Genomic DNA, 16,719 nt, shown 5'->3' on the forward strand with positions numbered 1-16,719 from the left:
CCCCCAGTCCTCTACATCTGCCTCTTTCAACCCAACTACCTGCATGTCTTCCCTCACCACATCAATAAACCTCCTCCTTGGCCTTCCTCTTTTCCTCCTTCCTGGTGGCTCCATCCTCAGCATTCTCCTACCGATATTCCTCATGTCCCTCCTCTGCACATGTCCAAACCATCTCAATCTCACCTCCCTCACCTTGTCTCCAAAACGTCCTACATGCGCTGTCCCTCTCTAATAAACTCATTTCTAATCCTGTCCATTGTTGTCACTCCCAACGAAAACCTCAACATCTTCAGCTCTGCTACCTCCAGCTCCACCTCCTGTCTTTTACTCAATGCCACTGTCTCTAATACATACAACATCGCAGGTCTCACCACAGTCCTTCAAACTTTCCCTTTTACTCTTGCAGATACCCTACTATCACAAATCACTCCTGTCACTCTTCTTCCCCCACTTCACCCTGCCTGCACTCTTTTCTTTACTTCTCTAACACACTCTCCATTACTTTGCACTGTTGACCGCAGGTACCTGAACTCCTCCACCTTCTCCACCTTTTCTCCCTGCAACCGCACCACTCCACTGCCCTCTCACACATGTACTCCGTCTTACTGACTTTCATTCCTCTTCTCTCCAGCACATACCTCCACCTCTCCAGACTCTTCTCCACCTGCTCCCTACTCTCCCCACAAATAACAATATCATCCGCAAACATCATAGTCCACGGAGACTCCGGTCTGATCTCGTCTGTCAACCTGTCCATCACCACTGCAAACAGGAAAGGGCTCAAAACCGATCCTTGATGCAGTCCAACCTCCATCTTGAACCAGTCTGTTGTTCCTGCTGCACACTTAACTGCTGTCACACTGTTTTCACACATGTTAACCCTCAGGATATCTCTAGGAGTCACACAATTCTTTGTTTTTTTTCCTAATTTTTTTTTTTAAACTTGTTTTGGAGTACTTAGTATTAAGTATTAAAACTAGTAGACAAATGAGAAATGGCTTCTTTATTTCAACATGAGGAAAAGTAGCTTATAAAGGTTATTTTTATAATGGATGGTCTTCTATGATGTAAGATCTATCCATTTTTTTTTTTTTTTTTTTTTAAGCGTTGAACAATTAATTGTACTGTAATGCCATAAGTGCTTCCCATTGGCATTATGTGAATAATGTGGAGCAAACTAGATCTGTCTTGCTGTGACATAGCTCAGCAGCTGCAGATTTCTAATGTCGGACATAATGTTTGTGTTTGTAAGTGGATTCATTTTTATGTTTTCTTTGAATACGAATAACATTTTAATCAGTTTATACAAGCAATAAAGAAGCTGCAGAATTACCAGCTATCAGCTTTTAAAGATGCTCTAAACCAGTGGTGTCAAATGTGGTCATAAAGGGGGACCAAAATGAAATACTTTGTGTAAGTAGAGGGCCAAACACTCAACATTTCATGAATAATAAGACAGAAAGGATACAGAATAAATTTAGAAAATAAAACAAAGTAAAAGCAGTATATTCTGCTCTTATGCACTGAGCAAGATTCTTGACATAGTTTCTTGGCTGTCGTTCATAAATATTTGAGGTTTGGTTCGGTGTTGTGGGAACTTTCAGGTTAAAGTGAAGCTGTGCATCAGTGACACAACTCCTGACTGTCTTTTTGTTCATCTTAGGGAAAAGTTGCTTACACAGAAATGTACTTTTAAACAAAGTTTTAAGGCAGCCAAGGTTTCAGATGATGGGGCATTGTTTTGGGGATAAAGAGTGGAAACTGTGAAGAGTCAGTTATAATAGAAAGATGATATTACTTTGTGGGATAGAGGTAATGGATCTGCAGGACGGAAGTGGCCCCGGGGCCTTGAGTTTGACATTTCCGATCCAAACAAGCTTGGTAACCGACCCAACCAGCAGGAAACTCCAGACCAGTAGTTGGCACTAGCTTGTTGGGGTGTACATTCTTTCTGTGAGGAGTGCCTTTAAATGACTAGTGTAATATAACAATATAAATAATGTCGAAAGAGAACTTATTTTGAGTTAGTCGAACGTACATACATGTGCATCCTAATCACAGTGACCAAATTGTTTCCCATCCACTGTACCTACACCGCCTACATGGGTTGCCAGATGATGCAGTTAAAAAAAAAAACGCACTAATCACAAACACCTACTCAACTGTATTTCTTTTAATGTGTGAAATATATTGTGAATATTTAGAAAAATTGTTTTCTCAGGATTTATTTAGTAAATATGTAGAATTATATGTTTTTGCAATGAAGATATAACTAAATTCTAGGTTCAGTTTGATTTTATATGTAATTCGAAGTGGTACAAATTGTAAGACAGGGAATAGCAAAGATGAGGAAATATGATTGCTGTGTCCTTCTCAACATAGTGAGACCTTGAGTCCTTCTTAACATTTTTCTCGTTCAGAAAAATTACAAAGGTTTCTGTTTGAGTTTTGATTTGCTTAAACAAAGTTATTGCTTTCCATATGTTTTGGTTGTCGGATGTCGTTTCTAGATCTGCTCGATTCCTGTATCTCAAACAGATATTTTTCCCCCAACACATCCATACTGCTTGCTCACAGAAAAAGACTCCCTTACACCAAGACCTTATTGTAATTAGAGATACACCGAGACTGCAAGCCACCACATCAGTTAAAACTGAGATAGATATTTGACTTCCCAGATTCACATTCATTCAGACTCCTGTGTGGCAGTGGCTCCTGCTGGGGACACGAGGATTGCTGGTGGCAGCTGCAGCAGTATTTTCATGGGGCTTGGAGACTTAAATGGTTATCAGCCTGTGGCTGGACAGGAAAAGACATGTCCTTGTTTCAGCAAAAAAAGATTCAAGCTTACTGGGGACACAAGGAATGAATCACAAACCCTGTTTCAATTACAGTACTTTTATCATGGTGATATTTAAAATGGATTCACATAATGATTGCTGTATCAAAAATGTATTATTATTATTATTATTATTATTATTATTATTATTGATGATGATGATGATGATTCATTAAATATACTATCCTATATGTTTTACATACATGATACACCAACCCCTTATAGGACACACAATCCAGGCAACAAACCACTTGAACTAAGGATGGATGCCTCTCAAAAAGTAGTTGAAATCAAATCAGCATGTGTGTATATTATTTACACACACACACACACACACACACACACACACACACACATATATATATATATATATATATATATATATATATATATATATATATATATATATATATATATATATATATATATAGTTGCCAGATTGCACACACAAAAAACAAAACCAAACCAAAAAACCAATATATGTTTTTATGGTTTGGTTTGGTTTTTTTATGTGTGCAATCTGGCAACCCTGGCAGCCCTGCCTTGTGTGACGTACCGGTTGGACGCTTGGTTCTCTGCAGGTGTCAACATCAAACACAGTTTCCATCTGCGGAAGGTCACAACATCTGGTTTGCAGCTGAAAGAAAACAAGAAGAAAACACACGATGCTTAGACGAATATTACAAATGGTAAGACAGGCGGTGAGCCTCCTCACTATGGTTCACTCAGTGGTTCCGTTGTGGAAAGCTAGCTGATTAGCCGGCCAGCGTTCTGCTTCAGGCCTGCATTGGAGTATGAGCAAGTCTGTATATTGACTCTGTAGTCATATTTATTATATAGTGTAGTATAATTGCAGTTATAAACACGTTATTGCCCAACAATCCGTCCTTAAGTGAGCGTGGTTTGTTTTGTCATGATGGGAGAAAAGCATAGCTAGCGAACTAGCTTAGCAAATTCAACCCAGTAACGGACTAGGGGTTAGCAAAGAGCTCGCGCGATTTAACAAAGCTTTCAAAATGCTCCCGCTTATGGCTCGTGCTCGAAATGACCTCATTCCTTTATTGTTGTTATTATTAAAATTATTATTATTGTTGTTTTTACTACTATTATACGTGCTTGTGAATTGGTCACGTGATTCATTCACGTTCTGTTAGAGGCTGCGTCTGAGAGAGTTGGACTGTTTACACAACTCACATCGAAACCAAATGAACTGTGTGTGTGTGTGTGTGTGTGTGTGTGTGTGTGTGTGTGTGTGATGATTCAGTTACAGATTGGGTTTTGCCACACTGCTGATTTTCCAAGAATGTGATCGATCAAGAATGTGTCGATCAGTTCAATTCTGTTATATTTGTATAGCGTTTTTAACAATGAACATTGCCCCAAATCAGAGCTAAATAGATTATAAAATATGAATTTATATGCTAGCACCTATAAGTTTATCCCTAATGGGTGAGTCAGTGGTGACTGTGATGAGACTTGATGAAACTCCCTGAGATGGTACGAGGAAAAAACCTTAAGAGGAACCAGACTCTACAGGGAACTTATCCCCATCTAGGAGACCCCGAATATCCATTCGTTATAGTTTGGTCATTTTTGAGGTGTTGAGGTGTGCTCTTCAGTGACGCTTAACAGTTCATGCAAACTACGGCTATAATCCATCCTTATAGTTCTTGAGTTGCTCAGTAACTTTATGGATCTTTGAAATTGAGGAGAACTCCATCCAGAGGTAGATCACATGACCTGCTAATAGCCACTGAAGAGAAGTGTGTGCGTGCGTGCGTGTGTGTGTGTGTGTGTGTGTGTGTGTGTGCGTGCGCGTGCGTGCGTGCAGAAGCCCTAATGATTATTATGGATCACGACCGAGTCAAAAGCTTGTTTGACAAAGTTATGTGAAATGTTACAGACATTACAGCTGCTGTGTTTGTGTCCCTTTAGATTTTAAATATTATCTTGTTTATTGTCTTGTCTTTTAGTTGAATATATAAAAGGAGCCCTTTAGATGATGAAAACGTTTAATAGTCGAGTATTAACTAGTATTGTTATGATTCATAGGAATGTTGAAGGAAGTATTTAGATAACTTTATAATAAACTCAGTTTATAATAAGGAAGTAAAAAGCTTTATTTCTCCTAAAAACCCTGGCCATCAGTTCCATTGTTTGAATCGAAATACAGGGTCCTGTAACCAGATTTACAAGGTGAGCGACGTGTCATGTGTAGTATTGCTTGAATTTATATGAAGGTTGAAGGTTAGTTGTGGTAATCTTTAACCATTTTCTAGCGCTGTGGGCGTGTTTTCAGTGAGCCCAGATGACAGCATTATCACATGCAACCTTTTCCTCCCTTCAATTAGTCAGGCTTTGAGAAGAAGTGCTTTTGCACTGATTTAATGCTTCTTGTTTCAACTAGATATTAATATCTGGATAATGGTTGTCTCCACATAGCAATGATTTATTTCTAAATGCAACATATTTAGAGTATTGCAGGAACTCGGCTTGAGACCAGGCATAGGAATTGTGAAATTGTGTAACATGTAACAGCCAGGCCAAGCCATGCTGATCACCTGACCCAGTTCAACTGTACCACAGAAACAAAGATACACAGTATTTACAGCTATTCAACCTGAACTGCCCTCTCTCTCTCCCTCTCTTTCCCAATCTCTCTCTTTCTTTCTCTCTGTTTGTACCTGTCAATGAACCAAACAGACTCCTGGAAAGGGAGGGTCTCAGACACCAGAGTCTGACCAGCCGTCTGCTGACATTAATAATGAGACTTCAGAGGTATGTTGAATTAAGTTCTCGTTCAGTGTATATGATTCTTTTGTTGTATAACTTTAATTCAGTTATACAGATTGTAATTGCTTTATATATATATAGACCTAATAATCATTAAACCCTAATTTAGGCTCCTGATTCTATTTTAATTGCCTTGAAATGAGCCTTTCTTTCAGTCCTGGTGGTGGTACACAGCCTGTACTTTTTAAAAAAACAAAAAGCCAATGAATAAGGCATCTATGAGCTTCTACAAGTTTTTATTGTAATTTGCATTTTAGGCCTGTAAGTACTTAAGGTAAAATATAAGTCCAAAGAGTTGCTTTATTTTCTTTATATATGCGTGTGTGCAGGGCTTCATTTGCCCACAGTGTATGAAGTCTCATAACTCCGCAGAGGAGCTTTTCAATCATTATGAAGTTTACCATGAGCCCCAGGAGCAGCCGTCTCATCTCAGCTCAGGGAGGTCAGATCCTGTCTCATTATTTGTACTTACATTTGTTTTACAGTTTTTAATGCTGTTCATGGTTTGGTTTAGTCTTCTTTTTTATTGTTGGATCCTGCTCTGGTTCTTAGAATGGTTTATTTTGGAAATTCCACATTGCATTATATGTTTGGGAGGCTCTTCTCTACATGCTTAATAGCTTTGTTTTGTGTATGCTAAGAATTAAAGGAGTTTTTGCAATGAGCATTGCTAGAAAGTTCAACCAAGTTTTTTTATATTAGTTAGTTGTTTAAAGGTGCTATTATTTGATCATTCAAGAAATTAGTTCTATTGATACTACACAATTATTAAGGTGTAGCTTGTGTTTTTGTTAATGACAGAAAAGCTGTACAATATCTATGTAACAGGGTAAACACTATATTTTAAATACTGTGATTTCCAAGTAAAATACATCACATGCATTACATACCAAACCATGAACTGAACCCAACTATAGGTCATTTATTACTAAGTAATAACAGACTTATATAGTGATATGGTACTGAGATTGTAACTAGGCTTAAAAATATATATTTTTTTTATTTATCTTTTTTACTTTTGATTCAATTTAAGGGAGGACTTGGCACTTTTGCGACAAGAAGTGCAGGATTTACAAGCGTCACTGAAGGTACGTAGACTATATGGACAAAAGTTTGTGGACACCTGACCATAAGAGTTGTATGTGCTTTTTTTTCTTTTTTTTTTAAAAAAACCATTTCATTCCACATTTAGTCCAAATTTGCAGTTATAATAACCCCCACTCTTCTGGAAAGATGTTGGTGAGTGATTTGGAGTTCATTCAGTGACAAGGGCATTAGTAAAGGCTGATATAGAGTGAGGAGTGGGGTGCATTCAGCATTCAAATTCATCCTGTTGCTTTACAGCAAGAAACTTAGTCTTCAACTTCAACCCATGTTTTTATGGGTCTCCAAGTTCCTACCGTATTCCAAGACGTCCTTTTCAGTTGTGTGCCTCCTACTTTGTGGTACCGGTTGGGGAGAAGAACCACATATGACTGGAAAAGTCCAGTGTCCCAATACATTTGTCAATATAGTGTATTTGTAGATGTGACATTTACAATTTACTGTCTCTTGCGTTCTCTATTGTTTGATTTAACCACATTTCTTTGCCATAAATCAGTCTTCTTACGATTGTTACAGGAAGAACGATGGTTTTCTGGAGAACTGAAAAAAGAACTAGACAAAGTGCAAGGACAACTGAAGCAAGTAATTTATTTAAAATCCTATGTATGCTCTATAATGCTACTCATTTTAATTATGCCATGCTCAATCTAAACGGCTTTAAATAGTCAGATGTACACAACAACTGGATAATATTCTATTTTTATTTTTAATGAGTTTATTTTTTTATCCCAGGGACCTCAGAATGATGGCCAGGAAGGTGTAGAGGAATCAGGTAAGGTCACCTTTTCAGACTTTTCAAACGTTTCTCTCAGTTGCTCGGTGCATGTATATCGGCATGCATAGATATACGAGATGCTTCCAAATGGAAATTACCAGTTCAAATGGCTTTCTTGTCTCACATCTCAGAGCTGGAGATGAAACTCCATGAGGCTGAGACAGAAAAGTTCAACATCAAACAGATGAAAGACCTGTTTGAACAGAAGGCAGCCCAGCTGGCCACTGAGATTGTAGGTAAGGGAACACGAGAGTTTGCCTTTTTTTTTTTTTCCTCCTCTTCGCGAAGAAAGTTGTTTGAAAAGGTTACTTTATTGAATTGGGATTTTGATGTATATCACATGTTTTACTTTAGACATTAAATCACGTTATGATGAGGAGAAGAGCCTGAGAGAGGTGGCTGAGCAAAAACTGACCAGCCTGCAGCAAGACCTGCAGAGAGAGAGGCAGGAAAATGACAAACTACAGACAGAACTGGTAACTTCCCTTCCATACTTATTCTCTCCTAATACACACACTGTTATCTATTTCTTTTTTATAAATCTTCCTATATTTACTATATCCTTCGATTACATAGATAATAATCTGTCAGTCTGCACCTTAAAGAAATCCCTGCATCTCGATTGATTGTTTTACATTGTTTTGATTGATTTAATCATTTTCTATACTAATTTTCTCTTATTATAATTTTAAGTGTAATAATCTCATATTCAGTTCACTTGTGCAGTTCATGATTAAAACACTGCCGTTGCTACCCAGTGGTACAAGGTCTGCCACAAAGCATTTCCTGTGAGCTGGAGATTGCACGTTTGAATCCTGACAATCCCACAGCCATCGATGGCTGGGAGAACAAGGGTGTGCAAAAATGGCCATGCTTTAGGGAGGGAGGGGTACATACACTCTCTCCACTGTTAATCACATTTACACTAAGCACTAAACACTATGCTTTTTGTAGTCGAATTATTCAAGCTATTCGAGAATTCATTTTAGCCCTAGATAGATAGATAGATAGATAGATAGATAGATAGATAGATAGATAGATAGATAGATAGATACCACTTTGGACAGGTAAACACAGAAGACGTTGCAGAATGAAAATTGGAGGAACAGGGAGAAAACCGCGAAGGGCGAGGAGAAGATTCAGGCCAAAGAAAACGGCAGAAAGCTTTCAAAATTTGGGATCTTTTCAAACTTAACCATAAAGTCAAGGCTTATGTCATGCCTAAGCAGTAGTAAGGCAGAAAGTTTAATGTTATTTTGCACAAAATAAATGCAGTGTTTAAGTTTTATTATTATTTTATTTGTATGGACTCTTGTTCCAAGCCTTCCTGTCCACTAATTTTTGCCCCTTATAAAAGCCACAAAGCATTTCAAGCAGACTTTAACACAAAATAAATCCAATGTTTAGGTTTTATTATTATTTTATTGCTATTATTTTGATCCATTAGGTTGTACTATGTTTACCTCCCTGTGGTTTTAGCTGCAGAGACCAGGAGTGGAGGATGTGGAGGTGTTAAAGAGGGAGCTGGTGCAGGTACAAACACTAATGGACAGCATGACTCGGGAAAGGGAGGAAGAGTCTGCACGGCTCAAGAATGAGTATGAACAGCTGCAGAGGAATTTCACTACCTCAGAGGTAAGACTCCTGCACATTCAATAACCAAGAGGTTGAAATTGATGGCGGGGGGATTTAATCACTATCTGTACTATTTTCCTCTAAGTACGGATATATTTGTAAACTTTGCAAAGGCTTTAGTTCCTTCATCCACGCACTGATGTACATTAGTTGGGTTAAGGAGACTAGTTTGGCTTAAGGAGACTAGTTTATGGTCTGCACTCTATTGGCTGAAATGTGCCTAATATTTATGATTATCGCTTTTGGCGTTGAGCCTATGCAACAATCAAAAACATTGTCAGTGTGTTCACTAATAATATAAATATATTACGCTTTGAGATTGTTCATCGTGTCATAGGCATGAAGTTTCTTAATGATTCCTGAATACATAATAGCCGCAAAGCTGCAGCTTCCCAAAACAAATTTTTAAATGGTTATTTACAGCAAAACATTTGTGTTCAGTTAAAACAGAACAAGAAATTTCGGTTGCATTCAAGAAAAGATATATTTAGAAATAAAACCTATAATATTAAGTGCACTTAGTTTTGGGTATTATTGTTTTATTTTATAAGTACTATTATATTATATATAATTATATATAATATAAAATAATTAGTATATTTTGCCCTACTTGGAATATTGTTCTATCAAATATAACGCCTTAAAGTTACATTTATATTTATGCCATTTGGCAGATGCTTTTTTTCCCCAGAATGACTTAGAATTGTTTCATTGGCAACTGAGCAGTTGAGGCTTAAGGGCCTTCCACAAGGGTCCAGCAGTGGCATATTGGTTTAGCTGGAGTTTCAACTTATGACCTTCCAATTAGAAGTCCAATGTGTTAACCACTGAGTTACTCCTTCCCTAAAATATGATTCTAAACGTGTAAAATTTATAAGAAATAATTTATTTCTTTATTGTACATTGGTAAGCATTTGAGAAAGCTTTATACGGCTGTTCACAGAGAAACGTATTTGTGCCGTGTCTTTGGTTTCTCACTTACCTGGGTGTTGTGCTTGTCTGTCTCTGTCTTTCCCCTCGTTCCTATTCTACCTTGCTTTGCCCTTGTCTTGAAGACACATAAGCTGGAGGTAACATTGTGCTTTCATCTGCATTTTGACCTTTTTATTTTATGCACTTTATTTTCCGTTATATCTGTAAAAAGCTTCATCATTGTAACCACTGTACCTTCATTTATTTTGGTCCTGCATGATTGTCAGCTTCTGGTGGGGTTCTGCATGGTCAAGAGCAGTTTCACTTCACATTGTAAATGTTAATGCTTACCTTTTGTTCACAGTCTACTATCTCCAAGCTGAAGGCAGAACTGGAAAAGGGTCCCCAGGAAGCTGCTGTGTACACGCAGCAGATTCACCAACTACAGAGCAACCTAGACAACCTCCAGCAACAGAGCCAGGTACATAACACGCGTGAGGTACACGAATAGACTCGTCATGTCATCAGTTTTTGCTACCTTTGGCAACACAGAAGAGTATGCCATCAGCAAATCTACCACTATCCATTAATGACCTGATTTATGACCCCTCAAATCCCACACGCTTTAAAAAAAAGCTGTGACGAGATCCTCCAGCCTTGATGGTCTTCACAATGCATATTTCCATCAGATCCCTATTGGGAAACACACAGGTTTACACGAAGGCTGTATTCACTGCTGACACTACACATCCAGCCTGGGACGACAGTGTAAGGTTGTCAGCATGGTGCATTTTTATTGTACGTCAGAGTGTGCTGACGCGCTTTGAAGCCTCTATAATTAAACCAGCAGGGGGTGATGTGTGCCGTGCCACTACTGTCCATTGGGGTGATGTATAGACTCGTGTAATGGCCCTCAGCTGCCTTTGCGGCTGTTGTCAGGTGGGATTAGAATGTCGAGTGTTGTGATGTTAAGTCTCTGGGAAAATTCAGACGGCTTCTCCGAAGAAGCTGACTGGAAACCAGTCTGCAATGTCAGGGATTTGAAGCCAGGTCATCCTGGTAAACAGGCTAAATGCACCGCTGAGGCTGAAATGGAGGAACCGATAAATAATTCAAAGCATCAAAAGATTTCAGGCAAAACTAAAAGAGAGTAGTTGGTGAGATGTGAAGAAATCTAACAAATTGTCCATAAATGATCGATAATTCTTGTATCACTGTAGTGATTGTGTCAGTACACCAATCTTTTATATCATTTCATTTCTACAACAAATGGATTAAATGGATGAGGTCTGTGGGAAGATTTAAAATAAAAGAATATGAGGCATTACTGGTACAAAGGATGAGAAAGATTAAACCCCAGGAAAATATGCTCGTAAAAAAATAAACAACTGCAGCTGTCTCTGGTGTATGGAAACATCTCAGTTCATGACAGGCATTGGCTCCGTCACCACACCCTTTTAGCAGCACAGTCGTTATCAAAGCGGACTTAATAGTTGTCTCGGAGCAGAATTTAGCATACTGTCTGCTGGTGCTCCTTGTGCTATCTCAGGCATTGTAAAACTGTCGACTTCTAAATGTTACTTCATGCCAGCACTGAGAAGGTGACATTTAAAGAGATCAGCGGGATTTTGTGCTTGTCAACCTTTATTTTAGGTTCACGTTTAAGATCACGTTTGCTGGTGTAAGGCGGGGAACCACCCACTGGTCCAACGACGGTTTCCAGAGGCGTGGCGAAGGATTCTCGCGCGTTCTAATCTTTCCTTTCACATTAGATAATAAGATTTGGATTAATGTATTATTTCATTTTTGTTATTGACCTTTATCTGACTCCATTTAGATAAAACAATAAATATTTGCATAGGTTGTTAATTTACTAATAGTATAATTTTGATGGATGTTTGTCTAGTTATTCTGATTAAGCTCTGGCATTACACTCGTTCATTCGGTTCACACAGTCGCACAAGATCCTAGTATGGGCCCTATAATTAACATACTGGTCAACGGTCATAAGCGAATCAGTATTGGTCGCTGCCAGAGGTTGGACTATATGCTTGCCGCCGCCTCTGCAAGCTCAACTTTAAACATACTTTATTTAGTCCCCTTAGAGGTGACACTTAATTATTACAATAATTATTTCTAACCACAGATAATGAATAGAATAATATTGAAATAATCAGAGGTTGAGGCTGACCCTATTTAGAGTGATTAGAAATGTTACTCTAAACGGAAATACATATTGTTAGCCTCCACGCTTCTAAGTACACTTAAACTAACGCCAAGTGCTAGTCGTATCTCTAAAATCCTCAGTTGATATTTACTATCTAACTGGGATTTAGGCCGATCCTAGCCTGATTTCCAGTCCTTACGGTAACTGCGGATGCAACGTTATTACTTGCAGTGTCAACATTTACCGAGCAACACAGAATAAAATCAAACATAACAATTTATTAACCAGGTAAGAAAATCACAATTCAAAGCCAATTTATAGTTCAATTAAAATATAACATAAATACAAACCAATAGTATTTACATTTAAACAGGAAATATAAAACCTTTCATACCTGGTACGAGACTACACACAGTAATCGTGCGGGATATCTGTTTACAGATTCCCTGAATTGTTGGTCAGTTCTCCTTAAATACCCAGATAGAGTAAGCATTATGTAAACATTATTTAGTCATGGAAGTTTGCATTGATTGGTTCTTACAGACCTGTGGGAGGCACCTCGCCTGTATACATCTGTAGTGGGCACGCCTTGTATAGAGTTATGTTTTCTTTAACTTTATTAAAACCTTTTTTTATTATTTGTTCTATTGCTGTGGGAATGGGACCTGTGTACCAGTCGCGATAAACCTTTGTAAAGAAATGAAACATGAACATTTTCTGTCGTTATTTACATGTGATATGACCTTTCTTACACATAATCATCCGGTGTGCTGTAGAATGTTCTGTGTTGAGGATGTAACAGGAAAAGGAGGGGAAGAGGGGTCAGACACTTGTCTGCAGATCCACCATTTGTATGGAGATGTGGTGGTCAAGACCAAGGGTAGCTCTCCGGGGAGCCTACTGTATTCCAGGAAATGTTCTGGTTCTCGAAAGGGGGGTTGCGGGGTCGTTAGTCCCCTGCCGTGAGTCCTGGAGGAAAACGTGTTAGGGCCCACATCCTGGCCCACACCTCTCGGGCATCCATGCTGTGTTCTCGGGGGGCCGACCTTTTGGTCAGGATCAAGCAAAAGTCTTACAGGTTTCCCCACTTGGCCCCGTGGGCGAATTTAAATAGGTTACCTGCGGGGTCAGACAAAGCAATTTATTTATTTATTTATTTATTTTTTAGAGTCTTTGGAACACGGGTATCTGCAGTGGGCTGAGGGCAAGGGCAGCGTGTGTGGATTCTTGTGTAGATCGTATGAGGTGTCTGAAGTAACAGCACTGGAGCATGGTGAAGGTGAAGATCAGGGCACTGCCAATGGCACATCCCCGGAACATCCAGTCCCACCAGGTGTAGGTGTACTGTGCTGACCGAGTGGATGAACTGGATAAAAGTTGTGCCGTCTTCGTGCCAGGTTGGTTTCAACCTGTGCTTGGTTTAGGTGGTATTCAGTTTGCAGGATCAGTCTTTGTGTCAGGTCCATCGCGTCAACCACAGCTTGGGTGCCTTGCTCATAGAAAGTGTCATCCCACCATGGTGAGGTCTCTGTGTCCAGTGGCATCTTCCTAAAATGTTGACTTGGCCCATTGAAAGTCCTCTGTCACTTCCAAACAGAATGAGTGATTAGCAGAGCAGGTCAGTCCTCCGTAGGTAAAGGAATTCATTTCACTGACAACGCACCACTGTGTGTGAGACACCTGGACAACATCAGAATAACCATGCAGTGACTGAACATTAATAAGTTTGGTGTTGTTGGGAGAGAAAGGTTGCAAAGTGTTACATGTACAGATAACATAATTGTGTGTTTCATGGCAACATGTGCGACTGGTAAACAAGGTCTCAGTACCCTTTTGTGTCATGTATCCAGTGAGGTGATCCCATTTAATTACCTGATCCTTCACTACCACGCCAATCGAGCGTATGGTAGTGGAATTTGGAAAACCTGATCTGGGTGTATCAAAGGAAAACTGACGAAAAATCCAATACATCCATTACATTCATTTCCTGTAAACATCATTATGGTGGATAGTAACTCAGAATATCTTACATTTTCATTTTTCCTGATTCATACCACCTATGTAGATCTAAGATGTCTATGAGGTCATTCAAAACATGTCTAGGCGTTTTGTACAGGCGAAGATCTAGGATTTCTTGTCTAGCAGCAGTGAATAGATCTTGTGCATATGTCCTACAGGCTAAGTCACGCTCAATGGTACGGGTTTGATTGAATAATGTGTGGCTGATCGCAAGAAGCGCCTGCGCTTCGGATCGAACCGCTTTTATGATATTTTCATTGCTATTTGTGATATGTTGAAAACCAGTGGCCACCTGGTTCGCAAACCATGTTGAGAATTGTGATTGTTTGGTAATTTTGTAGTTGTTAGCAATGGAATTAACTGAGCCAAGAGACCTGCTATGTTTCCGAGCAGGTCTCGTTTTGAGCGTGCAGGTGAGATTTGCACGGCAAGTCTGTTTTTGTAGTCATAAATTAAATCATCGATTCGTGACTGTAGCCATGCATAGGTCTTATCATTGTAATCACAGTGATTGATATAAGCAGATAGGATGTTGGAAATATTGTATGATACATGTGTCATCACTAGATTCACATCATGAAATAATGTCTTGTTAATATTCCCTTTAATCAGTCCACCAGGAGGAATAGGATATAGTTTTGGACATTCCTTTGGTTTGCTATATCCACAAGTGGTTAAATTAAAACAATGTTTCATTATCCATGAGCAATTCTGTGGCCCGGTGTAATTATCTGGGTCATTGACACATTTTCCCACGCAATACATGCCTTCTCTCCGGCTAGTCCAGACAAAGGCTTCAGGTTGATTGTTATGAGGTACATATGAAGTTATATCAAATTTATATTCGGTATAACTCATATGCGTAGTGTTGATTGTTTCAGTGTGTGTACACCTATATATTGCGGGTTCTAAATTTTTGGTTAAATAACAGATTTTAGGATCTAATCCATTGTTGATTTTTTCATAGAGAGTGCGATACTCCCAATTTTTGCTCCTGGTTCTGCTTTAAGTTGATACCAGGCCGTTATGTTGTGAAAAGATGTGCGTGCCGGTGTGTCACCTGAAATGTTTACTATAGGGAGATGGTCGGAGCCTACTTTACAGCAAATTTTAGTTGCAATTTGGTTCCGTACTACTCCGGGAGGCCACGTGACTAGTTCTCTGGTTGAAAGTGTACTGAAAAATGTGGATGACCTCTTAGTGTATTTCCATACCCATCTCCCACATTCCAGTGTGTGTGTGAGTGAAACCCTTTGACCCAGCTTGATGCAAGTGGGTCCAGAAACTTTCCTCTCGTCCGGTCTCCATGGAATTGCTGCAGTCAACCTAGGAGATGAAACAGAGAGAAACTTTAATAATTATTGATTAGCAGAACCTTTGAAGATTTTGCACTGGGACATGTGGTACCATTTCAACTTCCCCTTGACACTTATGGCCACACAGCTATTGCATAAAGCTTTTATCTCATGTGGTCCATGCCATCTGGGTGTGAATGGACCCTGTTTTATAAACACCCGAATCATGATCATGTCACCCTCGGTAAATTTGATCTCAGAAGTTGGGTTAAATTGTGCATCATTCATTAGGTCAGACTGTTGCTGTTTTAAGGTGGTTTGTGTTTGTAACACTGCCAGTCTTTGTTGTAATTGTGTTAGTACAGTCTGTTGTTTTGCAAGCACAAGGGGTCCCAGATCTGCTGGGGTGATTTCTGGGTCTATGGGTAGTTTCATGACTCTGCCTGTCATGAGTTCAAATGGGCTGATGCCTGTGGCTTTGGATGGGGTTGCTCGCAAGACTGTCAGAACTGTTGGCAGTGCATCAGTCCACCTGTTTTGATGTTGCATTATTTGTTTGGAGATGCTTTCTTTTATCGAACGATTTGCCCGTTCCACCATACCTGAGCTTTGCGGCCTGTATGGAACGTGAAATCTTTGTTTGATATGTAGCATTTCACATATGTGTTTCATTATCTGACCTGTGAAGTGTGTTCCTTGGTCAGACTCGATCTGAGTTGGTGTTCCCCAGATTGGCAGGATTTGATTTGCCATTACTCGTGCCACGGTGCGTGCGCTGTTGTCGCGAGTTGGAATTGCGTCTACCCATTTAGAGAATTTATCAATTATGATGAGACAATAGCGATATCCCCCCTTGGCAGTGGGTAATGGACCAATAAAATCTAGCTGTAAGAATTCCCATGGTCCTTTGGGTGGTTCTGGGCGACACAAGTTTGTACGTCCAGTTCTACCCTGGTTGATGGTGGCACATATGAGACATGTGTCGCACCATCTCTCAATGTCTGATGCCATATTTGGCCACCAGAAGTTTTTCTGTATCAGCTGTTGTGTTTTGGGAGCTGATACATGTGCATAATCATGGTATAATTTAATCACTGGTTTCTGGAGGGCCTCTGAATGATGTATTTCCCATCTCTGAGTTTATATTTTGATTTTGTTTCCAGTTTATGGCCCGTGGCAA

At 39.4% G+C, this 16,719-nt stretch overlaps 1 protein-coding gene and 1 pseudogene across 2 annotated transcripts in view; one reads left to right on the plus strand and one right to left on the minus strand.

The window, feature by feature from the left end:
* Positions 1-3,390: 3,390 nt before the first annotated feature.
* The window catches only part of eea1 (early endosome antigen 1), a 32,381-nt gene continuing 19,052 nt past the window's right edge, over positions 3,391-16,719 (plus strand). Inside the window, exons 1-10 of one of the 2 annotated variants that reach the window (XM_046865126.1) lie at positions 3,391-3,528; positions 5,543-5,617; positions 5,962-6,074; positions 6,666-6,720; positions 7,253-7,318; positions 7,469-7,508; positions 7,643-7,747; positions 7,866-7,987; positions 8,991-9,146; positions 10,423-10,539. In XM_046865126.1, the coding sequence (XP_046721082.1) occupies positions 3,505-3,528; positions 5,543-5,617; positions 5,962-6,074; positions 6,666-6,720; positions 7,253-7,318; positions 7,469-7,508; positions 7,643-7,747; positions 7,866-7,987; positions 8,991-9,146; positions 10,423-10,539 (873 nt within the window). In that variant the 5' untranslated portion in view covers positions 3,391-3,504. Of the gene's footprint in view, positions 3,529-5,542; positions 5,618-5,961; positions 6,075-6,665; positions 6,721-7,252; positions 7,319-7,468; positions 7,509-7,642; positions 7,748-7,865; positions 7,988-8,990; positions 9,147-10,422; positions 10,540-16,719 lie in introns of those variants that run through there. The other variant, XM_046865128.1, reaches the window with a different exon arrangement.
* Positions 13,268-15,213, minus strand: LOC124396124 (annotated as a pseudogene).

This window comes from Silurus meridionalis, chromosome 13 (assembly GCF_014805685.1).
Source record: "Silurus meridionalis isolate SWU-2019-XX chromosome 13, ASM1480568v1, whole genome shotgun sequence".
Classification (NCBI taxonomy): Eukaryota; Metazoa; Chordata; class Actinopteri; order Siluriformes; family Siluridae; genus Silurus; species Silurus meridionalis.